The sequence below is a fragment of the Panthera leo genome, chromosome C2 (genome assembly GCF_018350215.1).
Source record: "Panthera leo isolate Ple1 chromosome C2, P.leo_Ple1_pat1.1, whole genome shotgun sequence".
NCBI lineage: Eukaryota > Metazoa > Chordata > Mammalia > Carnivora > Felidae > Panthera > Panthera leo.
The window spans coordinates 34642858-34665478 of NC_056687.1; the positions used below are offsets into that span (position 1 = coordinate 34642858).

Here is a 22621-nt window from a genome sequence, read left to right on the forward strand (position 1 = left end):
TTAAGTACCTAAAATTTGAGTATTTATCACTGTATTTTCAGCCTGAACTTTCCATTAATGCCAAAATGGAAAAATAGTTGTTAATAATAGATAATATTGAGTAGTGTCATAAGCATGAGAATTATTTCATTCAAGAAAACATTTTTTTTTTTTTCCAAAGAAAAAGTACTCAGACCTGGAGTGAATCACGAGGTGACAGAGCCTCCGTTGTATTTTAAAGTGTAAATTCTGTTTTAAGCTTTTCCACTCTACTTGAGAAAGAGCAACGACAAAATTCCCAAATGTCAACACAGATGGAAGTTGAGAGGCACAGCAATGAAATTTAAAATGCAAACTATAACCCAAAAAAAGAAGTACTGTATCTTTCTCCTTTTTAACACTATGATTACTATCCCCAAAGAGAAGAAACTCCCCATTTTCTGCCACATTTTGACACAGATATCAGCACAATGAATAGGAAAACCTTTATTTCCACTCGGATGAGACATGAAATAAAAGCCATTTATACACGCAAACACACACATATGATATGTATCTACATACAATGTTAAATACATATTTATAGCATAGCAGAGTTCAAATGTTAGTTTAGGCTGAGGTCTTTATATATACACCCTACAATCACTTGAAAAACTTGATATTGTAATAGATATTTCAAAATCTACCCTAAAATAAGCCAGAATGGCTAATGATAGGAGAAAAAAAAGGCTTTCTCTTGGATACTTTTGTTTACCAGATTTGCCCCATTAAAAACCTAAATCTCTCTAGAGTATTATTACTGAAATCAAACCCAAAAGCACCTTCAAGAGCCCCAACTTAGAATGCTCTTTTATCACAAGACAAAATCAAGCTTAAATCATAATCATTTGGGATGGCAATCAAGATAATTTGTTTCACTCACTTTTAAGAGACCTTAAGAGGAATTTGCTACCTATGAAATGAACCTGAATGCCCCCACCTTTTTTTTACATCAGTGAAACAGCCTCTTATTCTAGTGTTAATACTATTGTTTGAGAACGTTTTGTGGATGATTTTAAAAGTTCAGGTAGAAATAAATAAATAAATAAATGTATGTATGTATGTATGTTTATGTGGAAAGTTAAAATTCTATTCATTAAGAAAACAAAGTCTAGTTTGCAATCTAACACAAGTTTGAAACAAAAATAAAAAAATAGGCATGTTTTGTCCTTAGTATTAAAGCAAAATAATATTTTTGTAAGCCAAAATAATATCAACAAATAGAAGGGTTACACATCCCAGCATTTGCTATGCCATAAAAAAGAAGACATTCCTAGGAAATCTATATAAAATTTCAACAGTGAAGGTGAATGAAGCCAGCAAGGATGGAAATTACTACTGGCCTGGCTGGAAAAGCATGTTGGGCCTGAGGCGAAAGAAGTTTTTTAAATAGGAGAATGTTCTGAAATAGAAAGCATGTTAAATAGAATTGCCTGAGGACTGTTAGGAAATGAAAAATTACACTAACTGCATTGGGAACAGCAACCTGATAAAAGCACAATGCACAAATTACAATCTTCTTCACGAGTAGTATTAGACGTGAGAAAGGTTAAGCTGTATGTGAGAGAGGTTTTCCCCACCACAGGCCACTACATGATAGAAGAATTATTTTCAAGCGTTTCTAGGGACCCTTCAACAACTATAGCAATAAATATTTCTAGATTTCTAATATTACAGAACAAGCTGGACCAGACCCCCAGTCAATATCAACTTGCAAAGCACCCCCTGAGTAAAAACCTCTATTCTATGCTCTGTGGAAAACACCTAAAAGACAATAATGTGTTTCCTAAATATATTCTTCTCTTCTTAAATTCAAAACACACAGGCAGCATCCCAGGGATGCACAGTGAGTCAGCATGCACTGAGCAGCTATAATGTGGAGAAAACAGTAGTAAAGAGAGAAGGAAACCAACATTCCATGGGAAGAATCTGCTTGGTACTTCATGACGACAAGTACTTTTATAAATGGTAATGATTTTTATTGTTGCAAGGGTAACTATTAAGTATGCAAAGAGAGTAAGAGCAAAATAAATAAAAAGTATAAATACTGAAGAAACTACTGTATAAAGGAAATAAGAAAAGCAAGTCATGAAGAAAAGGGCATAAAACACAAAACACTCATGTTCGTGCATGCACACACACCCACAGTACTGTCAATAGCTCCAAGAGTGATCAAGGAACAAGCTTTCCAACCTTTCTCTCTTACAAGCAGAGGACCAACTCTGGAATAATGCAAGTCATAATGAGTCACTGCAAAAAGCAAGATTCTTAGGACAACAAAGTTAGGAACAGCTGTCATAGGCTGAGTCAAAGTAAGGCTGGCACATCCCGAAAGGTCTAGGACCGTTACAGCACAGAGGAGCCACCTAATCTCACTTTATCAAGAAGGACCAGATTTACTTTGGCTGTTTATTTTGTTTTGTTTGTTTTGCTTTATGGGATAGATGTACTGCATTCAGCAAATAAAAATTATATAAATAAGAATCACCTAAATGAAAAGGGCAATATGGACTAGCCATGTCAAATAACTTGTGGAAAACTTGACTACCTAGTAGATCCCAATTAATTAAGTACATGACATATCTCTATGTTTATATTTATGATATCATCCATTTATATTTCTGTTTAAGTATTATTTTAAAAAGTCACCAGTCAATAATTGCTGACTCTCAAGACACCTGGGTGGCTCAGTCGATTGAGTGTCCGACTTTGGTTCGGGTCATGATCTTTCAGTTTGTGAGTTCAAGTCCCACGTTAGTCTTTGTACTGACAGCTCAGAGCCTGGAGCCTACTTCAGATTCTTTGTCACTCTCTCTCTGCCCCTCCCCTGCTTGTGCTCTCAATCTCTCAAAAATAAGTAAACATAAAAAAATTTTAATAATTGCTGACTCTCTTAAGCAAAATCAGAATCACTATGGGAATACTTCCCTCTTTTATCAACAACACAGACCTGACTGAACCTCTCTCCCTTCTTAATCTTTCCCTTCCATTATCTTTATCAGTCATACCAATTCTTTCCATAAAAACTCTTCTTCCAAATGTATAATCTAAACTTGCACTCTAATATGTTAGCCACTAGCCATACGTGGCTATGGAACACTTGAAAGCTGTGAGTGCAAAATATAATCAGATTCCAAAGACTTGGTATGAAAAGCACATGTAAAATATCTCATCAGTAATTTTTTTTTTAATGTTTATTTATTTATTTTGAGAGAGCAAGTGGGGGAGGGGAAGAGAGAGAGGGAGAGAGAGAATCCCAAGCAGGTTCCGTGCTGTGAACCCGTGCACAGACCCCAATGCAGGACTCAAACTCACAAACCGTGAGATCACGACCCGAGCCGAAATCAAGAGTTGGACACTTAACCAACTGAGCGACTCACGTGCCCCTCTTATCACTAACTTTTAAATCATATGTGGAAACAATAATATTTTGAATACACTGGGTTAAAAATATATATTCCAAAAATTCATTTTTATCTGTTTCTATTTATCTTTTCCCATGTGGCCACTAGAAATTTTGAAATTACATATGTGGCTTATATTATATTTCTACAGAGTAGTGCTGATCTAGGTGAGACACTTAGGGTGTGATCAGGTGGAGAAACTCAGCATTCCTGTGCATTTCTGAGACCTTCCTGACTGGGTGACACTCATCAAAATGCTCCCCTGACTCATTCAGGAATGGATGCCCTTAGCTTACTTAAGAATTGCTTCATTGCCTCTAAAAATAGTCCACAATCCCTTCCAAAATGGGCTTATCTGTTAAAGAAACATGCTGATGTGTTATCAAATATGATTTATAAACCATTTTAGAGGCTTCAGTTCTTACACAAGATGGCAACTCTTACACAAGCATATTTTGCAACTGAGCCACTTTTGCAAGTAAACTTTCACTTAAAAGCAATAAAAGCTGTGTAGCAGTCATATAACTTCATCATAGTTTTAATGTGGATTAATGTTTTAGCGACCACATTCTGTGACTCCTTCCAAAAATAGCTCAAACTTTGTCCACATTCATTAAGACTCAATCCTTCTTTTATAGAGGGATAATTTTAAGAATTTCAGGCAATTGAAATGAACCCCTTTGTGGTATATACTCCACTTCCTTAACAGAACAGGATATGCTTTCATCTGTCTTATACTGAATTTTACGCACAAGTATCTACTATAACTGCATTTGTTCATGTCCCCAGTTAGAACTCCTGTCAGGTAGGAAGCCTACCTTACTCATAATTGTTCTACTATCACATAGAGAAATGCCTGGGACAATGAGGAGGTCAAAAGTAGATTTGTTAAACAAATTAATGAAATAGCCTATGACTTAGATGCTTATGTATACCCTGGAACACTAGTGTGGCGAATAATTTTCTCTATGTAGTCCTCTTTTATATCTTATCCTGAAGACCTATATGCAGCATTGAAACTCACAATGCAAATATGAGAAAAAGTAACTTTGATAATGATAAAGCTCCTTTTACCAACAGTAAATAGAAAAATCATTGTGACATTTAAAAATTAAATAATCTGGTTAACTATTTAGTGTATATGGATCACTTATTTTCAAAAAATTAGAAAATATAACTTAAATATTTATAGAATAAAATTTGGCCCATTACTAACACAGTTTTAAATTGAGTTGGGGTCATGTTGTGCCTTGCTAATCAAAATATCCGTGAAATAGCAGCATCAGCACCTCCTGGGAGCTTCTTAGAAATACAGATCTCAGACTCAATACACATAAAATTATGTATACATAAATTGTAATAATTATTATTGTGATGATGATAATTTATTATCAGTAGAGCTGGCAGAAGTCTCTTCTAGATGTTCAGTGCCTCATATTCATCATAGTGAGTAATCAGTGTAGAATGAACAAATCCTCAAAAGTTCCACTTTACTTTTCTGTTTAAAGATGGGTAAATTTTTAGCTATCTTACTCAAATTTCACAAATTTTGCCAAATAAACGTACTAATAACTTTCATCTCTCAACATCTAAGCAATTTCTGTCTCGAAATTGACATGCTCTGATTTCTATTATACTAATAGCACAATGAATCTGACAAACATCAAAGTAAATATTAAGATTGAAATAAACCAAAGGGTAATTTCAGTTAGATAAAAAGTCACTAATCTTAGGAAATATTAACATTACCTTACTTAAGATTTAACATATTCATTCCTAGAAGTAAGAGCATAACAAAATGGTTTTGAAGATTTGCTTATTTAAGTCAAGAAAATAAAATGAATGAAACTTATTTTTAAAAGCAATATTTTTTATAACATTGAACTGAACATTATGTGGTACTGACAAGCAAGTGGGTTCTAAGTATAAGACATGAAATAAGAAGAACCTTAAAAAGTCAAATTAAAATTACAAATTCAGTCTATATGTTTAAGATATAAATTAAGAAATGTTATGGCATAAGAGAAAAATACGAAAATTAAATATTGAAAAAAATGCAACACAAGATGACAAGTGTCATCATTCATATATTTCAGTGAGACCTAACTAAAACACCAATTTATTTTGCTCAGGTGGCTCTTCAATACAAGTCTGTCAGTTCATGATCTTAAAAAAGAACCAAATATCCATAGGCAATAAAATATACATTTCTGGTTGAAATGCAAAATGGCAAAGATACCATGGAGAGTAGTTTGGCAAGTTCTTATAAAAATACGCATACACGTGCCATATGACCCAGCATTCACGCTCATAGGCATTTCTCTCAGAAAAGTAAAATCCACATGTAAATATTAATACCTTAACTTTATGAAAATATTTTTAATAGCCAAAACTATTGGAAATAATCCATATGTCCTTCAACAGGTGTACACACTATGGAATATACATACCATACTACAACATACATACAGTGGAATACCATTCAGTGACAAAAAGAAACTATGGATCTGTGCAACTTGGGACAGATCTTAAGGGCATTATGCTGAGTGGGGAAAAAAAAAAAAAAAAAGCCAATCTCCAAAGATTACAAAGTGTATGGTTTAAGTTTCAAATCATTCTACAAATGAAAAAGGAAATGTTATAGAGATGGAAAACAAACCACTGGTTACCAAAGGTTAGGGATGAGCAGGAAGACAGACAGCATGGGTATAAAAGAACAGGGAGTTCCATTTTGTCCATGGATGGACTAGATCCATATCTTCATAATGAAAGTGTTTACATTAACATGTACTAGTGATAAAATTGCAAAGAAGTGGATACACACAAATAAGTGCATGTAACAAAAAGCTCATGAAATCTGAATGAGGTCTGTAGATTGTATCAATGTTCACTTCCTGGTTTTGTTTGTTTTTAATTTTTATGTTTTATATATTTTTTGAGAACAAGAGAGGCAGAGCACTAGCGGGGGAGGGGCAGAGAGAGAGGGAGACACAGAATCCAAAACAGGCTCCAGGCTCTGAACCATCAGTACAAAGCCCAGCACAGGGCTCGAATTCACAGACTGTGAGATCAGGACCTGAGCCGAAGTTGGACGCTTAACCGACTGAGCCACCCAGGTGCCCCAACTTCCTGGTTTTGATACTGTAATATAGTTATGCAAGAATACTAACACAGGGGCAAGCTTCAGAAAGGAGCCTTCTTTGAACTACTTTGCAACTTCCTATGAGTCTATAATTATTTTAAAATATTTCTTTTTTAAATTCAGTCTAGTACAATTTGCAGTTATCTAAATTCACTCAATTTTTAAATATCCTCTAACCTTTCTTTCCTTTTTTTTCTTTAGGCTCATTGTTTTTTGTTTGTTTTTCATGTCTTCTAACTTCAAAGGTACTTTGGACCTGCCACAACAAAACTTATTTTAACACCCTTGTTTCTATGTATTTCCTGCTTATATGTTATACTTGTGAGTAGAAATTTACCTAATACCACATGGATAGCATATAGTTTTCAATTACGGGCAACTTAGGGAAGTGAAGCAAAAACAGTTAGTTTCATTACATTCATATCTCTAGCAAGCACAATTTTAAAGAACAACCATAATATTGCCAACTGAAATGGTCAGGAAAATGAAAGACTCCATGTGTAAACAACAACAACGTACAAATAACAAAAGTATCAGGGATTTTTAATGCAGAAATATAAGAGCTGGAAAAAAACATGGAAATTACAAATGAACTCATTTGTGAACTTCCAGAATTCTGAAACAATAACCAGTCCTCTTGAGAGAACACTGTAAAACAATTAAAAAACAATAGTAATTCAGGCATTAGTTACTCATGATCTCCAAATAATAGTACAGAAAAATCATAGATACTAGGCCTATAACCTCTTAGGAGAGAAAGTTAATATGACTCTGGACACAGCAATGGTCTTCTATTCTGACAACAAAGAGGAATCACACTCTTCCACAAATCGCTCTTTAGTCCTATTACCAAAGACAAAACCCTAACCTTGCCTATGATGATAAAATCCTATATTTATATGAAAAGTCCATGCTAGGTATGTTGTGAAGAACAACAGTAACAAGCTTTCAAAAGAGAAGCATAGGAAGGTATAAGATTAAAGCCCCATAAACATGCAAGCCGTTGGATAATAAAAGACAATTCATGTTTTAAAGATTGAGCATAAATTGGCATCTTTAACTTTCTTTCTAACCTCACAAATACTATCTTCTCCAAAAGACTTGAAGATATATCAGATCATTTTGTTTGCCATGTTTTAATGTTTATTTATTTATTTTTGAGAGCAAGAGAGTGTGCATGCATGTGCATGAATGGGAGAGGGGCAAAGAGAGAGGGAAAGGGAGAATCCAAAGCAGTCTCCATGCTGTCAGCACAGAGACCCACGCAGGCCTCGATGTCATGATTTATGAGATCATGACCTGAGCCATATCAAGAGTCAGACACTTAACTGACTGAGACACCCAGGCACTCCAGTCAGATCATTTTTTCATGAGCCCAAGAAAATATATATATATATATATTATTAGTAATTGATAAACTCATTTCCTCTCAAAATACTCATACTTTTTAAGAGTAAAATATCTGTGGGGCGCCTGGGTGGCTCAGTCAGTTAAGCGTCCGACTTCGGCTCAGGTCACGATCTCGCAGTCCGCAGGTTCGAGCCCCGCGTCGGGCTCTGGGCTGATGGCTCAGAGCCTGGAGCCTGCTTCCGATTCTGTGTTTCCCTTTCTCTCTGCCCCTCCCCCGTTCATGCTGTGTCTCTCTCTGTCTGAAAAATAAATACACGTTAAAAAAAAAAATTTAAAAAAAAAAAAAAAAAAAAAAGAGTAAAATACCTGTGAAATTAAAAGGAAAAGATGGTGGTGTTCCCAATGCTTGAGGTCAGCTGAGGGCACCTAATCAGCTCATTTGGGGCCAGAGCAGTCAAAAGTCTCTATATTCCCCTAAGAAAATAATCCAGAAAAATACAGATCAGGTTTAGAAAAGTGAAAGCCATGACTCAGGGGTTGGTGATATTGAGGATAGCTGTAGACTTTTCTTGGGAGAAATGAAAACATCCGGGTTCTCTTCAGAGGGTTTTATACACAGATGTGATATTAGGGAACTACAACACAGTCTCATTGGGTCTTTTCATCTTTAGGCAGAAATAGTGTCCTTTTTGGAGCAAAGGACAGAGCTCTGGGATGTTCTGATAGGTGAGGCCAAAGGACTTTTCTCAGGAAGGTGTATAACTGAAAGCCTTGAGTATCTAGGCTCACTTTCAGTCAAGCAAGATCATGGAACAGTTCTGATCAATAATTTGTAAACTGAAAGATGTAGATAAAGTTTATAGGAAAATTAACGTATGCTTGGTTAAAATGGACAGAGTGAGCGGGCATGAACGTGTGGGCCTAGATGCACCCAGCCATCTTCTAAGCATAAGAATATAAAGACTATATGCTAAAGATAATAGAGCAGAAAGATAAAGGATGGGTCAATGCTAAGGCCAAACCATTCATCTTCACTTTCTTTGTGAGAAATACAAATTTCTATTTTAATTACACAGTCTGTGGGATCTTCTGTTAATTGAGAGTATGCTGAGTTTTCTGTTACATAGACCTAAATGCATAACTGGTTTTATTATGTTTCTGTAACAGAGCATGTACCTGTATCATGCAGTTATTCATAATTAAATATAACCTGTGGCTAGTTGTTTATAATTTATGAAAATGAAAATAAATTAGATTGAGGATTGAGTAACATATGATTTCACTGGTAAAAGAAATATTTAATTCTCACTTGATAAATATTTGGAAAACTTCAAGGTTACCTATATAAGAAGTGTATCTGTTACCTATACCAAGAAGTGTACACTTTGTTTCTGATTATTATATTTTAGATTTCAGACCTACAGCACATACCCAGAGACTGTGACTCATTGTAATTTCTGTTCCATGGATCTACCAAGACACCCATGAATATTCCATTTCTCTGTTTTACATATCTCATTGTAAAATCAAACATATTGAAAATAACTGAAATCATCAAATAAAGAGAAAGCACAAGGAAAGATACTGAATTTAAATTTTATTCTTATTAATAGATTATGTTAAGATTCTACTGAAAAATTCTTTCATTTTCAAGCTTTTAAGCTGCTATTATATATTTTTTTTTTCTCATTTTCAAAGTTATTCCTGCGTATCGGTAAACTTGATATGACCATTCTTCCAGCCATCCAGAGTTCAAGAGGAAGAAAATTCCTATAGTTGTTTGATGCCCAAGAATATGAACAGTTAGCAGTCAGATGAAAGAAGAGAAAAGATGGAAAAGGAAGATCAAAAGAAGGGTGATTCTGAGCCTCTGCAGGCTAGCATTTACCTCTCTCTCTAAAGAAAGCTTTATGCTCATTATATCCTGGAATTATCTTGCCTTCAGCTTAAACAGAGAATTGCATTATTTCCTCTCCAAATGAAGGATCAAAGTTTAAACATATTCCTTTCCTTGTATACTAGATTATGATTAAAATTACCGCCTCCTCACCTCATTCACATAATGGCTCTACTGGGAAAAAGAAGGAAGTCCCTAAAGTAAAGATGCCATCCAACAAAATGAAGAGTTGTGGAGAATTTCTGGTCGTATTATTTACCTGATAGTTGATTTCAGGATACAGCATTAAAAAAGCTAACAATAAGATCTTTTGAAAATAATATCCTAGTGAATATTTAAGATGGAAGGCTATTTTGCTTATAATATTATCATCATCAAATAACTATCATTTATTTACAGAGGATCTTTAAAATACTTCTAGTCCTCAAGACACTCCTAGAAGGTAGGTCCCGTCCATATTTTACAGAAAACGAAATTGAGGTTCACAGAGGTTGATTAATTTGCCCTCAGATTCAAAGCTCTTAGGACACATGAGAGTTCGAGTTCAAGCTTCATCTTGCTCTTATACTTTGCAACACATACACAGCAATATTTTTATATACTTTCCCCTTTTACATATTAGGAAACTAAATTTAGAATCTAAATTATTCTAATCATTTAAACATCAGAAAACAATCAGGTTTTAAAAGTTAGTCACTATAACTTAAATAGTATCAAATAAGATGCAACATAATTGCATAATAAATTAAGGAATGTAGATTGTATAATAATGTATGCTTACTGTGGAGTTTTACCTTTTATTCATGTATTTAGTTCCTGTTACTCTAAACACAAAACAGAAATATGCTGCTTTTGGTTGTTAAACACAAAAGAACCCTGGATTCAAAACAGTGGTAAGCGTCTACTGATGGGTAGACATCATAAGAAGAGAATGTACTCGTTAGTAAAAAATAAACTTACTTTAGAAGGAACTGGTAGCAATTATCTCCAATGAAAACACTTTCATGTTTTCTTTTAATATATATAAATGTATAATTGAAGTTTAACACATGCTTTCAAATAACAGCAGTATGGTATTCTTATCAGTCTAAAACTATAGCACATTTCACTGGGACTATATTAAAATCTCGCTGACTAACTAGGGCCAGCTTGGTAGGAGCCGAACGGAATCCTCTAAGAAGTTATCACATCAAGAGTCATTTCCCAGGAGGTATTACAGCAGGCACCAGAGCCTACCCAAATGCTCCACCAAGTCATTTTAAGGCACTTTGAAAATGAAAAGAGGTCAAAGCCTCTTGCCCATCGCTGTAGAAAATTCAGGAGTAACTCTGGAGTTAGTATAGATCTCAGCTGCAAAGGGCAAATAAATCTACTAGTACAGAAGAGTGAGCCAGATACATCTTGTAATCTTCAGATTTATCCCTGCCTTCTAGAATCACTGACATTTGACTTTCTTCAGAGCCAATAACTTGGCCAGGCACTGAGAAAAAAGTGCACCATGCAGCTATGATATAAAACTTCTATGCTGTGAGAATCAATTTGGTGTGGCTGCTGATACACAAATACAAAGCACTTTCCAACTCTGATTAGCTACCAATGTAAAAACTAACTTCATTTCTAACAAAATAGAGATGTTCACTGTAATTGTAATGCTTAGTATACTTGGGGTCACAAAAACCTCTCCTCCCATTCTTAGGCACACAATTTCACATCAGGCTTTCTCAAACTGAATATCCCTTCAGTGATTAAACCTTTAGTCTCTGTGTTGGGGCACGTGGGTGATTCAGTCGGTTAAGCATCTGAGTCTTGATTTTGGCTCAGGTCATGATCTCACAGTTCATGGGATGGAGCCCCAAGATGACAGCGCAGAGCCTGCTTAGGATTCTCTCTCTCCCTCTCTTTCTGCGCCCCCCACCATCACACGAGCACACACTCTCTCCAAATAAATTGAAAAAAAAAACAAAAAACTTTAGTCTTTGTGGAAGTATCTAATTCATAATGATTTTCTTCATTTTCCCCAGTTACCTTTAGCTCTTTACTTGAACATGTATTTCCCCTTTCCCCCAGATTGTCATACATAATCCCCTGGTAACTGCTGCTGCTTCTCTCTTTATCCTAGCATTCCCAACAATTTTTAGCTTAAGGTAAGTTGACTGAGACTCATTGGTATAAAAAAGGGAAAAATATGGGGTGCCTGGGTGGCTCAGTTGGTTAAGCATCCAACTTTGGCTCACAGTTTGTGAGTTCAAGCCCTGCATCGGGCTCTGGGCTGACAGCTCGGAGCCTAGAGCCTTCTTCAGATTCTGTGTCTCCTCTCTCTGTCCCTCCCCTGCTTGCACTCCATCTCTCTCTCTCTCACTTTTTCAAAAATAAACATTAAGAATTAAAAAAAAAAAAAAAGAAAAGAAAATGAGAAAAATAAATAGACGCAGAACACATTCATTTAAATTCTATACTGTTTCCTGTAAGTCAAGTATGTTTCTACAGATTGAGAATAGTAAACAAACAAACAAAAAACAATACAGGAAAAGTGCCCACCCAAGGGAGCCAACAATCTAGTGGGGGTACAAAAGAGCAGAAAGACAACTATATTACAGTGGATGAGCATCTTTAAGATGAGGGTGTTCAAGATGGTAGACAAGAAATGAGGCTCCTCACCTAGCCTGGAAAAAGGTGTAAGGATAGGGTGAAGTCAGGGAAAGTATACCTCTAAGCTGTTTCCAGAGGCACATATAGGAGGATATAAGGCAGAAGCAAAGTATGCATAAAACAGAACAAACAGCATGTACAGCTGGAACCATGTCTAGACCAAAACATTTGGCTTCCAACACAGACTATTCTGGACTACCTCAAACTGATATCCTTTATAAACATGTGTTAAAAGATCTATTTAATGGAATAGATGGTTATATTAATAAAGAATGTATAAAAGGGTTCACTTATTAATTCATTTCCACTAAACTAGTCATTTCTGATAAAGATTAAAAACGTTTCCAGTTCTTAATCTCCTTTGCCGATTATTCAGTGATTTTCCTAGACCCCTAACTTCTTGTGAACACACACAAATGAAAATCTTCGACATTAAAAAGGAGTACATGTGTGAAAAAGATATCATGTTTTCAATTGATTCCAGTGATATTTTAGTACCCCTTGTGGAATGGCCATCAGACATCTCAGCTGCCTCTCTATCCCTAGGCTCCCTCTGGTAACACAGAACAGAATGAGAAGGAAGGTCCAAAGATGAGGCTTAAAAGGTAGACAGAGACCATATGATTTAGAATCTTGCACATCATGAGAAGTCTGTGTTATACCTTAAAAGCTATGGGGAATTGAAAAAAAAAATTGAAAAAAAGGCAAGAACTGTAAGGCTATTTTTGTAAACCAGGCTAGAAAGGCTACTACCACCTTGAGTAGGATGATGGCAGTAGGACTGTAGAGTTGGCATATAGTTGAAAAATAGGAGCCATCATTGATTAGACTTGGAGATAAGAAGAAAGAGAAGGTGAGAATTAAGGTTAAGTTTTAAGTCGTAGGCTTGAGCAGTTAGTAGATAAGGATACCACACACAGAGACAGGGTATAAGGGACAAACGTTTGGATTGAAAAACCCTAAGTTTGGCTTTAGGCATGTTGAGTTTTACTTCTAGGACATCAAAATGTAGGTATTTATAAATACGACCAAACACTCATATGAGGACTTTAAGACACAGAACAGATGAACTCAAGGGAAGGGAAGCAAAAATAATATAAAAACAGGGAGGGAGACAAAACACAAAAGACTCAATATAGAGAACAAACAGAGGGCTACTGGAGGGGTTGTGGGAGGGGGGATGGGCTAACTGGGTAAGAGGCATTAAGGAATCTACTCCTGAAATCATTGTTGCACTATATGCTAACTAATTTGGGTGTAAATTAAAAAAATAATAAAATTAAAAATAAATAAATAAATAAATAAATAAATAAATAAATAAATAAATATGACCGAGAACCAGGAGAGAGACTGGGGGCTGAAGATAGATGTGGGCAGTGTCAGTACATAGATGGAATACATGGATGGAGGAGAATGTTTAAAGAAAGTATATAAAGTAGAAACACATAAAAGGACCTAGGGAAGAGTCCTGAGAATCTCTTGTGTTAAATAATCAGAAAGAGATAGAGGAAAAACCATCAGATGTAATAGAGGAAAAGCAAAAGATTTCCATGTCTTCAAGAAGTGGCCCAAAATGTCCAATGCTAGAGATAAAGAGGAAAGAGGTATCCGTTAAATTAGCAAAAAGTCATTGTTCATGAACTTGTTGTAAAAGGTTCTAGAAAGAAAGATTAATCCCACCTGCAGTACTACTAACCCATGTAAACTTAAGCCAAACATTTGACCAAATCTTGGGTTCATCTGTAAAACAGGAAAAACAAAATTCTTCCTGCCTCATGGTTTTGTTATCAGGATTAAATTAAAATCTGAAAATACTCTATAAACTTTAAACAGAGAGTATAGATAAGTGTTACTGCAACTGTGTTGATCTTCAAGCTGTTCACAAATGTCACTTTTATGTTTCACACACAAGGCTCAAAAGTCACATTTGACTTACACTGACTGATCTAATGTATCAGCAGAAATGACCCACTCATAGACAAAAGCTGTAAGAAAAGGTACATAGTTCAACATGTCCCCTACAGCAAACATTATAGAAGCATGTTTCAAAACGAAGACTTCATCATCCTATATTCTTGAGTGATTGCCGCAAGGAGAGCCTGACTCATGTTAGCATGTAATATTGGCACAATTAAAGGCTATTCTTTAAAACACTAAGATTTTGCAATTACACCACTGCAATTAATTGCAGTATAAATGACAGGTGAAAAAAGCAGGAAAGCCAAGAGGAAAATCCCATCTTAGGAGGTAATCAATGAGACATTATAGGGGCTATCACACACACTAATGAACTAATTTTTATTTCATGTAACAGAGTAATTCACTAATCCTCACACTGGATCCAACATTCTTACAGTTACAGAAAAGGTAAACAAGAACAACAAATGTACATAACAGAATTTCTGATGAAGATACTTTGGTTGAGAAAGGATGAGACAGCCCATCAATGAAAAGAAACTGACTCCCCCATCACCATTCCTAAACACTGTTGTTTGTACCCTAAATTTTCTGCACTCCTCAGTAAGTTCTACTTTGCACTTGAATGTTTGACTGCTTGTATATTTGTGTTAGGCCAAAGACAAAATGCGCCAGTGGGTTATTAGAAATAAACAGAGAATAAAGTAACTAGAAGCAAACTTCATGAGGGAAGGATGTTTTATTCTTCAAATGTTAGCAGTAAAAGTTACTACTGCCAAATGCCAAATGACTATTTGATATGCCTAAATGGAACATGTGTGCTGGAAAATGGCAATTACTCCAAACCAAGACCAGAAGTAGAATCCAGGTCAGAGTGAGGCACAAGGGCCCAGTGGACCAGCCTTTTCACCAAGAATAGTGGTTTGCCCCCACTTTTCTTTATTGTGGCCTTTGTCTCTCTCATTAGTTTTGACAAACCATGAAAGAGCATCATAACTGCTTCAGTCCCAATGGAGTTGAAGTCAATTACATGACAAGGGATGTTTGTCTGCTGTGATCATTTTTTTTTTTTTAAAGGAGGTGGGGGAACAAAAACAAAACATTCCCACAACTCTCTCCTAGAAAGGTCTTAAGTGCCATTTACAAAGCATACAAATAAATTAAGTATCATCATCAATAAACACATCAAAAAAGTCTGACCACCATCTCTTTGCTCTAAAATTTGACTATTTCTAAATCAAATTCAAGTTTGAACTATGAAGATGATGCACTCAGTGACTTTGAAAGCATAAACTGTAAATACTGAAAGCAATTTCACAAGGCTGCATAAGGTTCCAATCATCTGATCAACTGAGTGACAGCTCAAGGTGACTACTTTGAGGAGGGCTCATTCTTTAGGGTATACAAGCTCTGGAATGAGATGTTGTATTGAACTTGGCATCTCTTATTTTTTGTTCATAGGGACTCCTTAAGAAACAGTTGCTGGATTGAATGCAGGTAGTAGGTGACAATGCCAATCATGAACCTAAGTGTTTTTTGTTTTTTTTTTCCAAATTCCAAATAAAACCTGTTTCATTACCTCCAACACTGCTTCTTGGCCATAACTAAATGGCTGTTTTCTATTACTTGAAAATTTGACCATGCGTATTCTGTTGCCATGGTAGTTTTTGCCCTGGAGTCTCTCGGCTAAAAGGGCTGAAACCATAAATCACAATGTGCTTATCTCACAAATGAAACTACTATAACTAGTATGACAACTATTTCAATCTTACAAACTATACCTTCGAAGTTGAGCTGCCTACTAGAATTATTATCCCGGCAACTCAATTGTGCTAAACCAATGTACTGTAGGATGTTAGGAGACAAACTGAAGCTAAAGCCCCTAAACGGGCCTCCAGAAGTTTGGCTCTCCTGGCCTTTGTCCCTCTTCGGGGTGGCAATGCCAAACACGGGCAAACTTTGCTGACAAATGTCGCTGTAAGTTTCCTCTTCAATGTGGGCCCACGGAGGGTAAATAAAGTGGCCAAGGTAACGTTTCATCTTCTCTGAAAGGAAATATTAACAAGGAGCAAGAGCTGCCTGAGAGAATCGTGGATATAAAATCACAATATTTGCAATGAAATAAACGAAACTGTAAACGCACGATTACACACGCCGAGTGTTATGCACACGCTAATTCACAGTACAACTCTGTTGAATGGAAAGGTCACAAACCCTGCAGTGGCTTTGCCTCCCTCAGTATCCGCACCTGAGGAAATCACTGCTGGGAGCCAAAGCACGTACTCAATGGCGCACACCCGCTGATCGAAAGGAAAGGAGAAGGGATGAGGCAAGTTTATTCCGCGCTTCTACGTCTAGTCCGGGGACCAGAGTTGTCATCAACCCACCACTCTGGAAGACACAGGACCCAGCGAAGTCACCCCGACGCCCACCCTACAAAGTGGCTACTCTCCAAGGTCGGGGGCGGGCCAGCGCAGGGCGGGGCGGGGCTGAGAGGCGGGCCCGGAAGGGGGCGGGACCTGCACGCACCCAGCCGAGGGGCGGTTCGACCCCGGAGCCCGCGCTGGGAAGGCAGCCAGTCCCACTCTGAGGAGAGAGGGGGGGAGGGGGAGAGCCCTGAGCGGTGTCAGGCGGTACCTGCGCTGGAAGTCCAGGGCGAAGGGCTTCAGGTACGGGTCGAGCTCCAGAAGTCGGGCTAGTTCCGGCACATCCGCCAGGGCTGCAGCCAGCGCCGCCTCGGAGCACTCGCCCCGAGCCACCGGAGCCGCCATCTTCTGCTGCAGCCCGAGTAGCCGAGCCCGAGTGGGTCGATTGGAACCTGAGCGGGAACTGGAGCTGTAGTTGGGAGGAAGGCGGCGAAGGCGGAGTCGGAGGAAGCTGAGGCGAGCTTCGGAGTCCCGGGGCCCTTTATAGCCGGAGAGAACGGCCGCCTGCCTCCCCTCCCTCCCTCCCCCCCCTCCCCCGCCCCCCCGCCCGGCGGGGCGGAGCGGGACCGGTGGCGATTCCCGGACTCTCGTCCGGAGCCGGAGGCGGGGTGGGGGGTGGCGATGAGGTGCGGAGGGACCTCCGCCCGCTCCCGCGGCTAGCACCTGAAGGCCGCAGAGACCTGCCCTTTCCTCCCCAGCCTTTTTCCCCCCCGCGGGACTGAGGCCATCCTGGCAGGCGGGTCCCGAGCCGAGGTAGCTCTGCCTTGCCCTCCCTAACCTCACCCGTATTTGGCTCCAGAGTTAGCCCTCAGCTTTTCTTCGTTTAAGCAACTCCCACTGGCGGCATCCTTTTCAAATATGATGCGTGCTTTTCTTGAAGGCGACCTTCTCAAAGTTCTGAGAATTTCTTGTTAGGGCGGTATTGCAGACAGATAAAAAAAAAAAAAAAAAAAAAAAAAAAAAATCACAGTAAGAAAAGGGAACAGTCAGCGTGGACATAGTAGTACCTGGGAGGATGTTCACACCACTGCCTAACCAGAACGCCTGTAGATTTTTCCAGTCTCATGAATTAACCAAAAAAGTCCCGATCCTGGAATCATCCCACGAATACTGTGATGTGATGGGACTATTCTCTGGGTTGCCAATGGCTGAGAATTGAAACCATGTCAAGAACTTTGCCCATTTCCCATACCTCAAAAACAAACAGAAAAGAAAGGAGAAAGGAAAAAAAAAAAAAAAAAAAAAAGACCTTTTTGTCTTTGTTCATAATTGCAACAAACGTTTCTCAACGGTTGAACTATCCTTGATGAGACAAATAGTATTCTAGAGAAAAACGTTAAATTGGACTTCAGCTGTACCCCTTATTGGTGAAGTGCTTGTGCAAGAAATCTCTTTTCCTCTTGGCTTAAGAATGGGGGACCCTATGTAAACTTCCCCAATGGGAACTTCTGTTTCTCCATACCCGTTAACTGGCTTGTCAACGATTCTGTTTTGAGAACACAATTTTATGTACATCCAGAGAATTGGACCCACCACCCTAGCAGTTTTCAAACTGCTTTGAACCTAGGAACTGGAGAGACTGGAGGATCTCTTTCCCAGTTAACATTTGGGTGTGGAGAATCCTAGGGACTATGGAGAAGGAAGAGTGTGGATCATCACTGGCCTTGAATTTTAAAACATTCAAAACATTTTTTGTGCAGGCATTAATAACGGACTTGATGAGAGATATCTAGCAACCGAGGACCTCAGAGTGAAAGAGTGAGGAATCTGACAACCTTTGGAAAGGCATGTCTTAATTTTCCATGAAGACGGCAACATGCAAATGTTAGTAAAATAGAAAACGCTGTAAAACGACACTGTAAACTCAGAAGCAGGACACCCAATAGATGCACAAATCTGTATCTCCAATCCTAACCTTTTCTCAGAAATCCAGGTTCATATCACTATCTGCCTACTGAAATTTCCATTTAGCTGGCCAGAAGACCTAAGCCAACTATCTCCAAAATATACCCTAACGCAGTCTTCTCATCCTTTGTTGGGTCACTCTTAACAGGAGCAGCCTCTCCTTTGGACTAACACATCTAACCCATTTCTTCCATGTAACCCACATCTCTTCCATTTTTTGTCCCTTCTAATCCATTCACTAGTGTTTGTCAAGTGTTAAATGTGCATATGAATCGCCTGGGGATGTTGTTAACAGCACTTAGTCTCATTCAGTTCTGGGTGGTGCCTCAGATTCTGCAGTTGTTTCAAGCTCAGAGGTGATGCTGCTGTTCCCGACTGGGAGTGAGGTTTGAGTTGTAAGGCTCTACACAAGAATAAATCAAACAACTTAAACGACATGCTGATTCACTCCGAGTTCCAAACATAAACTTCTTACCATTCCCTAACTAGGCTTTTTAATCTGGTCCCTATCTTTCCACCACTTTTCTCATCATCTTTTCTCATTTTTTCTGGCTTTACTATTCTGTAGAAATACTGACTTTCCTGGGACTCACTCAGCACTTTGTAGCCTCTGAGACTTTTTATTTGTCCTTCTCTCTGTTGGGAATTCTCTTCATGACTCAGCCAAACATAACTGATTTCTTCCCAGCATTCTTGAGATCTCAGCATAAATGTCCACTCATCTTAAGCCTCTGCTTCCACTAAAACTTCAGTGTCTGTTAGAGCATGTTCTCTCCTACACAACAATTAACAAAACTTAGGTGTTTCTTTTTCTCTTTTATGTATTGGTCTCCCCCTTTAGAATATAAACTCCAAGAGAGCAGATACCTATTCTCTCTTACTCACTATTGAACAAGTATTTAATGAAGTCCCATGTGTCAACCCGTTCAGTTTCCTGGGTGCTGGGATTAAATTGTAAACAAGACGAGTTCCAGTTGTCATAAAGCTCACACGAGGTGGAGTGTTGTGTGCTTGTCAATTAACATATAAGAAATACTTCTCAAAGCCCAAAATCCCCAATAATAATAAATGCACTGTAGAGAATTAAAGTTAAGCAATAATGTCTGCTTTAGTTCTCATGGTAAAGGAGGGCCATTCAGAACTGACATTGAAGCTGAAGTGTGTAATGACGGGGAAGAAGCCATGAGACAAAGAACATTGCCAGTAAAGAGTTTGTGCAATGGGGAATGACTTTAGTCACAGAAAGAGACAATTCTAGTGTACCTGTTACATAGTGAGAAGAATACCAAGAAGTAAGGTGTGAGAGCTAGACAGCTGTTTGATCATATAGGGCCTCTAATTTAAGTATGATAGGATGCTGTTGAAGGGTTTTGAGCAGAAAACTGATTTAATTTGATTTACATTAAAAAAATATTTTCTCTATGGAAAATGGATTACAGGGATAACAAAAATGGAAGCAGAGAGACTATTAGGATACCACTGCAGTGCCTAATTAGATATATATTCCTTTAAATTTATCCATTAAAATGTTCTAAAACTGGATGAGGCAAAGGTTACATAATTCTATAAGTTTACCCAAAAATCATTAAAGTATACACTTAAAACAGGTGAATTTTATGGTGTAAACTGCACTCCGTAAAGCTAGTTTAAAACTTTCTTTTCCGTAAGACTGTAAGAATCTCCTTACAGTGTATATAATAGCTAGCAAGTTTTGGTATCCCAGTCTCCAAACTAATATGCACTTATTTCTGGATTAAATTCTGCAGAGGCAGTAGCCAGCTAAACTGCCCCTCTCCCACCTTGTGAAGCCTTTCAGAGGACCCTGGAGGAACAGATTGTCATTTTGTCTTCAGACTCGTTCACCATCTAACCTCTCTATTTAGACTGCCAAATGGTGAGTGTTCAATGTGATGCTGGTTGTCACTGCCTGAAAATCAGAGTTAGGCAAACAACTTTTTTTCAAGGGCAGTAGGTAATAGTTTTTAGATGATAATGATTTTCAATTACTTTTGTGGTTTTGTCCTTATAAGTTGGGTGAGAATCAGTGTCCTAAAAGTGAAAGGCTCTAACTTTTGTGACACATCCCCTAAGTATCTGGTCCCCTCCATTAGAACTTAAACAGGGGCACCTGGGTGGCTCAATCAGTTGAATGTCTGACTTTCAGCTCAGGTCATGATCCCATGCTTCATGAGTTTGAGCCCTGGGTTAAAGCCCTGGGTTGGGCTCTATGCTGTCATCACAGAGCCTGGAGCCTGCTTCAGGTTCTATGTCTCCCTCTCTCTCTCTACCCCTCCCCTGCCCGTGCTCTGTCTCTCTGTCTCTTAAAAGTAATGTATACATAGATATATACATATATACATATATAATATATATGTATATATTAAAAAAAAAGAACCTAAACAATTTTCCTTGGTCTCAGACTTACCCAAGCAAAATGGCAGTTTTTATTTCACTCAAGTTATAGGCTTCCTTTAGGCCTTTATATTATATCTCTAGTGATTATTTTATATATTTGGAATTTTCAGTACTTCTCAACTGTTCCTTATTTGAAAATTTTGCAAACCTTTTAGGCATAAAATCTTGTAAGAAAGGATCAGATACCTGAGTTCATCATACTGGACTTATTCTGAAAGAAGACTATAGTGGTTCTTTACAATAATAACTAATAATAATAACACACTGCTTTCCACAGTCTAGACACTTTTAACCATTATATGGTGGTGGTGGTGGTGGTGGTGGTGTGTGTAAAACCCTTAGTTAACCCTATGATGAAGGTACTTAGAGATGAAGAAAATTGTTTAAGGTAATGCAGCTAGTAAGACTCAGGATTTGAATTCAAATACAGCTTTTACAGTCTGTAGTCAAACAGGATCTGAATCCAGATATACCTTTTGCAGTCTATAATTTTAAGAATTATTTTATCCTGCCTCTCAGAAAGATGAATATGAAGACAAATATGTAGAAGAGTTTTTTTTTAAAGACTTTAAGACCAAAATTAGACAAAATTTAAAACACTGTGCATCTTGCCACTTTACCTGAATGAAACCCAGGTCCCTGGAAAACCTAACTAGTCCACAGTAAAACAAAGAGCTAGGAAATAGGCAAAAAATAAAAAGTCTTTTTACATATAAAATTTAAATCACAAAAGCCCATGGATTACACCCTCATGCAGCTATCATTACTTATTATGGTGCCTTGAATCGTGGCTCCCCAAAATATACGCCCAGGTCCTAATCCCCAGAACCTGTGAAAGTTAAATTATTTGGGAAAAGGGTCTCTGCAGACATAATTAAGCTAAGGATCTTGAGATGAGGAGATCATCCTGGATTATCTACATTATCTGGTTCTTAAATCCAATGACAGTGTCCTTGGAAGAGATCTGCAGAGTAGACACAAGCAGAAGAGGTAAGTGGCCATGAGGGCAGAGATTGGAGTGACACAGACACAAGTCAAAGGTCAGTAGGCTCCAGAAGCTGAAAGAGGCAAAAAATAGATTCTCCCCTAGAGCCTCCAGAGGAAATGTGGCCTTGCTGACAACTTGATTTCAGACTACCCATCTCCAAAACCATTAGAGAATATATTTTTGTTATTTAAATCACATGAGAGAAGAACTGCTTTAGGACATTAATTGGCTTATTTATATACCACCTATTCAACAAAGGAATTCAAGGTGGCTAATAAAAATACTTGCAATAAGTAAAACAATACTTGGAAAAAGCAAAAACAAAAAGAATAGAGAAAATCTATGATATTTGAGTTCAGACCTTAGTTCCCAAGTGCCTAGTAGCAAAAGCAAAACGGGAAAGTTATCAAGGGTTTATAATTCTATAACCTTTGGAGCACCTGGGTGGCTCAGTCAGTTAAGTGTCCATCTTCGGCTCAGGTCATGGTCTTGCAGTTCCTGAGTTGGAGC

The 22621-nt window shown here is 37.8% G+C and overlaps 1 protein-coding gene and 1 long non-coding RNA gene across 10 annotated transcripts in view; one reads left to right on the top strand and one right to left on the bottom strand.

Moving 5' to 3' along the window:
• GBE1 (1,4-alpha-glucan branching enzyme 1) overlaps positions 1–17290 on the bottom strand; it is a 280352-nt gene extending 263062 nt beyond the window's left edge. For 2 of the 3 annotated variants that reach the window (XM_042903789.1, XM_042903787.1), the window contains exon 1: positions 17015–17290. In XM_042903789.1, the coding sequence (XP_042759723.1) occupies positions 17015–17148 (134 nt within the window). In that variant the 5' untranslated portion in view covers positions 17149–17290. The remainder of the gene's footprint in view (positions 1–17014) is intronic. The other variant, XM_042903788.1, reaches the window with a different exon arrangement.
• LOC122198901 overlaps positions 13735–22621 on the top strand; it is a 277047-nt gene continuing 268160 nt past the window's right edge. For 6 of the 7 annotated variants that reach the window (XR_006193209.1, XR_006193206.1, XR_006193205.1 and 3 more), the window contains exons 1-3: positions 13735–17046; positions 18504–18627; positions 20475–20602. This is a non-coding gene — a long non-coding RNA (uncharacterized LOC122198901). Of the gene's footprint in view, positions 17047–17389; positions 17557–18503; positions 18628–20474; positions 20603–22621 lie in introns of those variants that run through there. The other variant, XR_006193208.1, reaches the window with a different exon arrangement.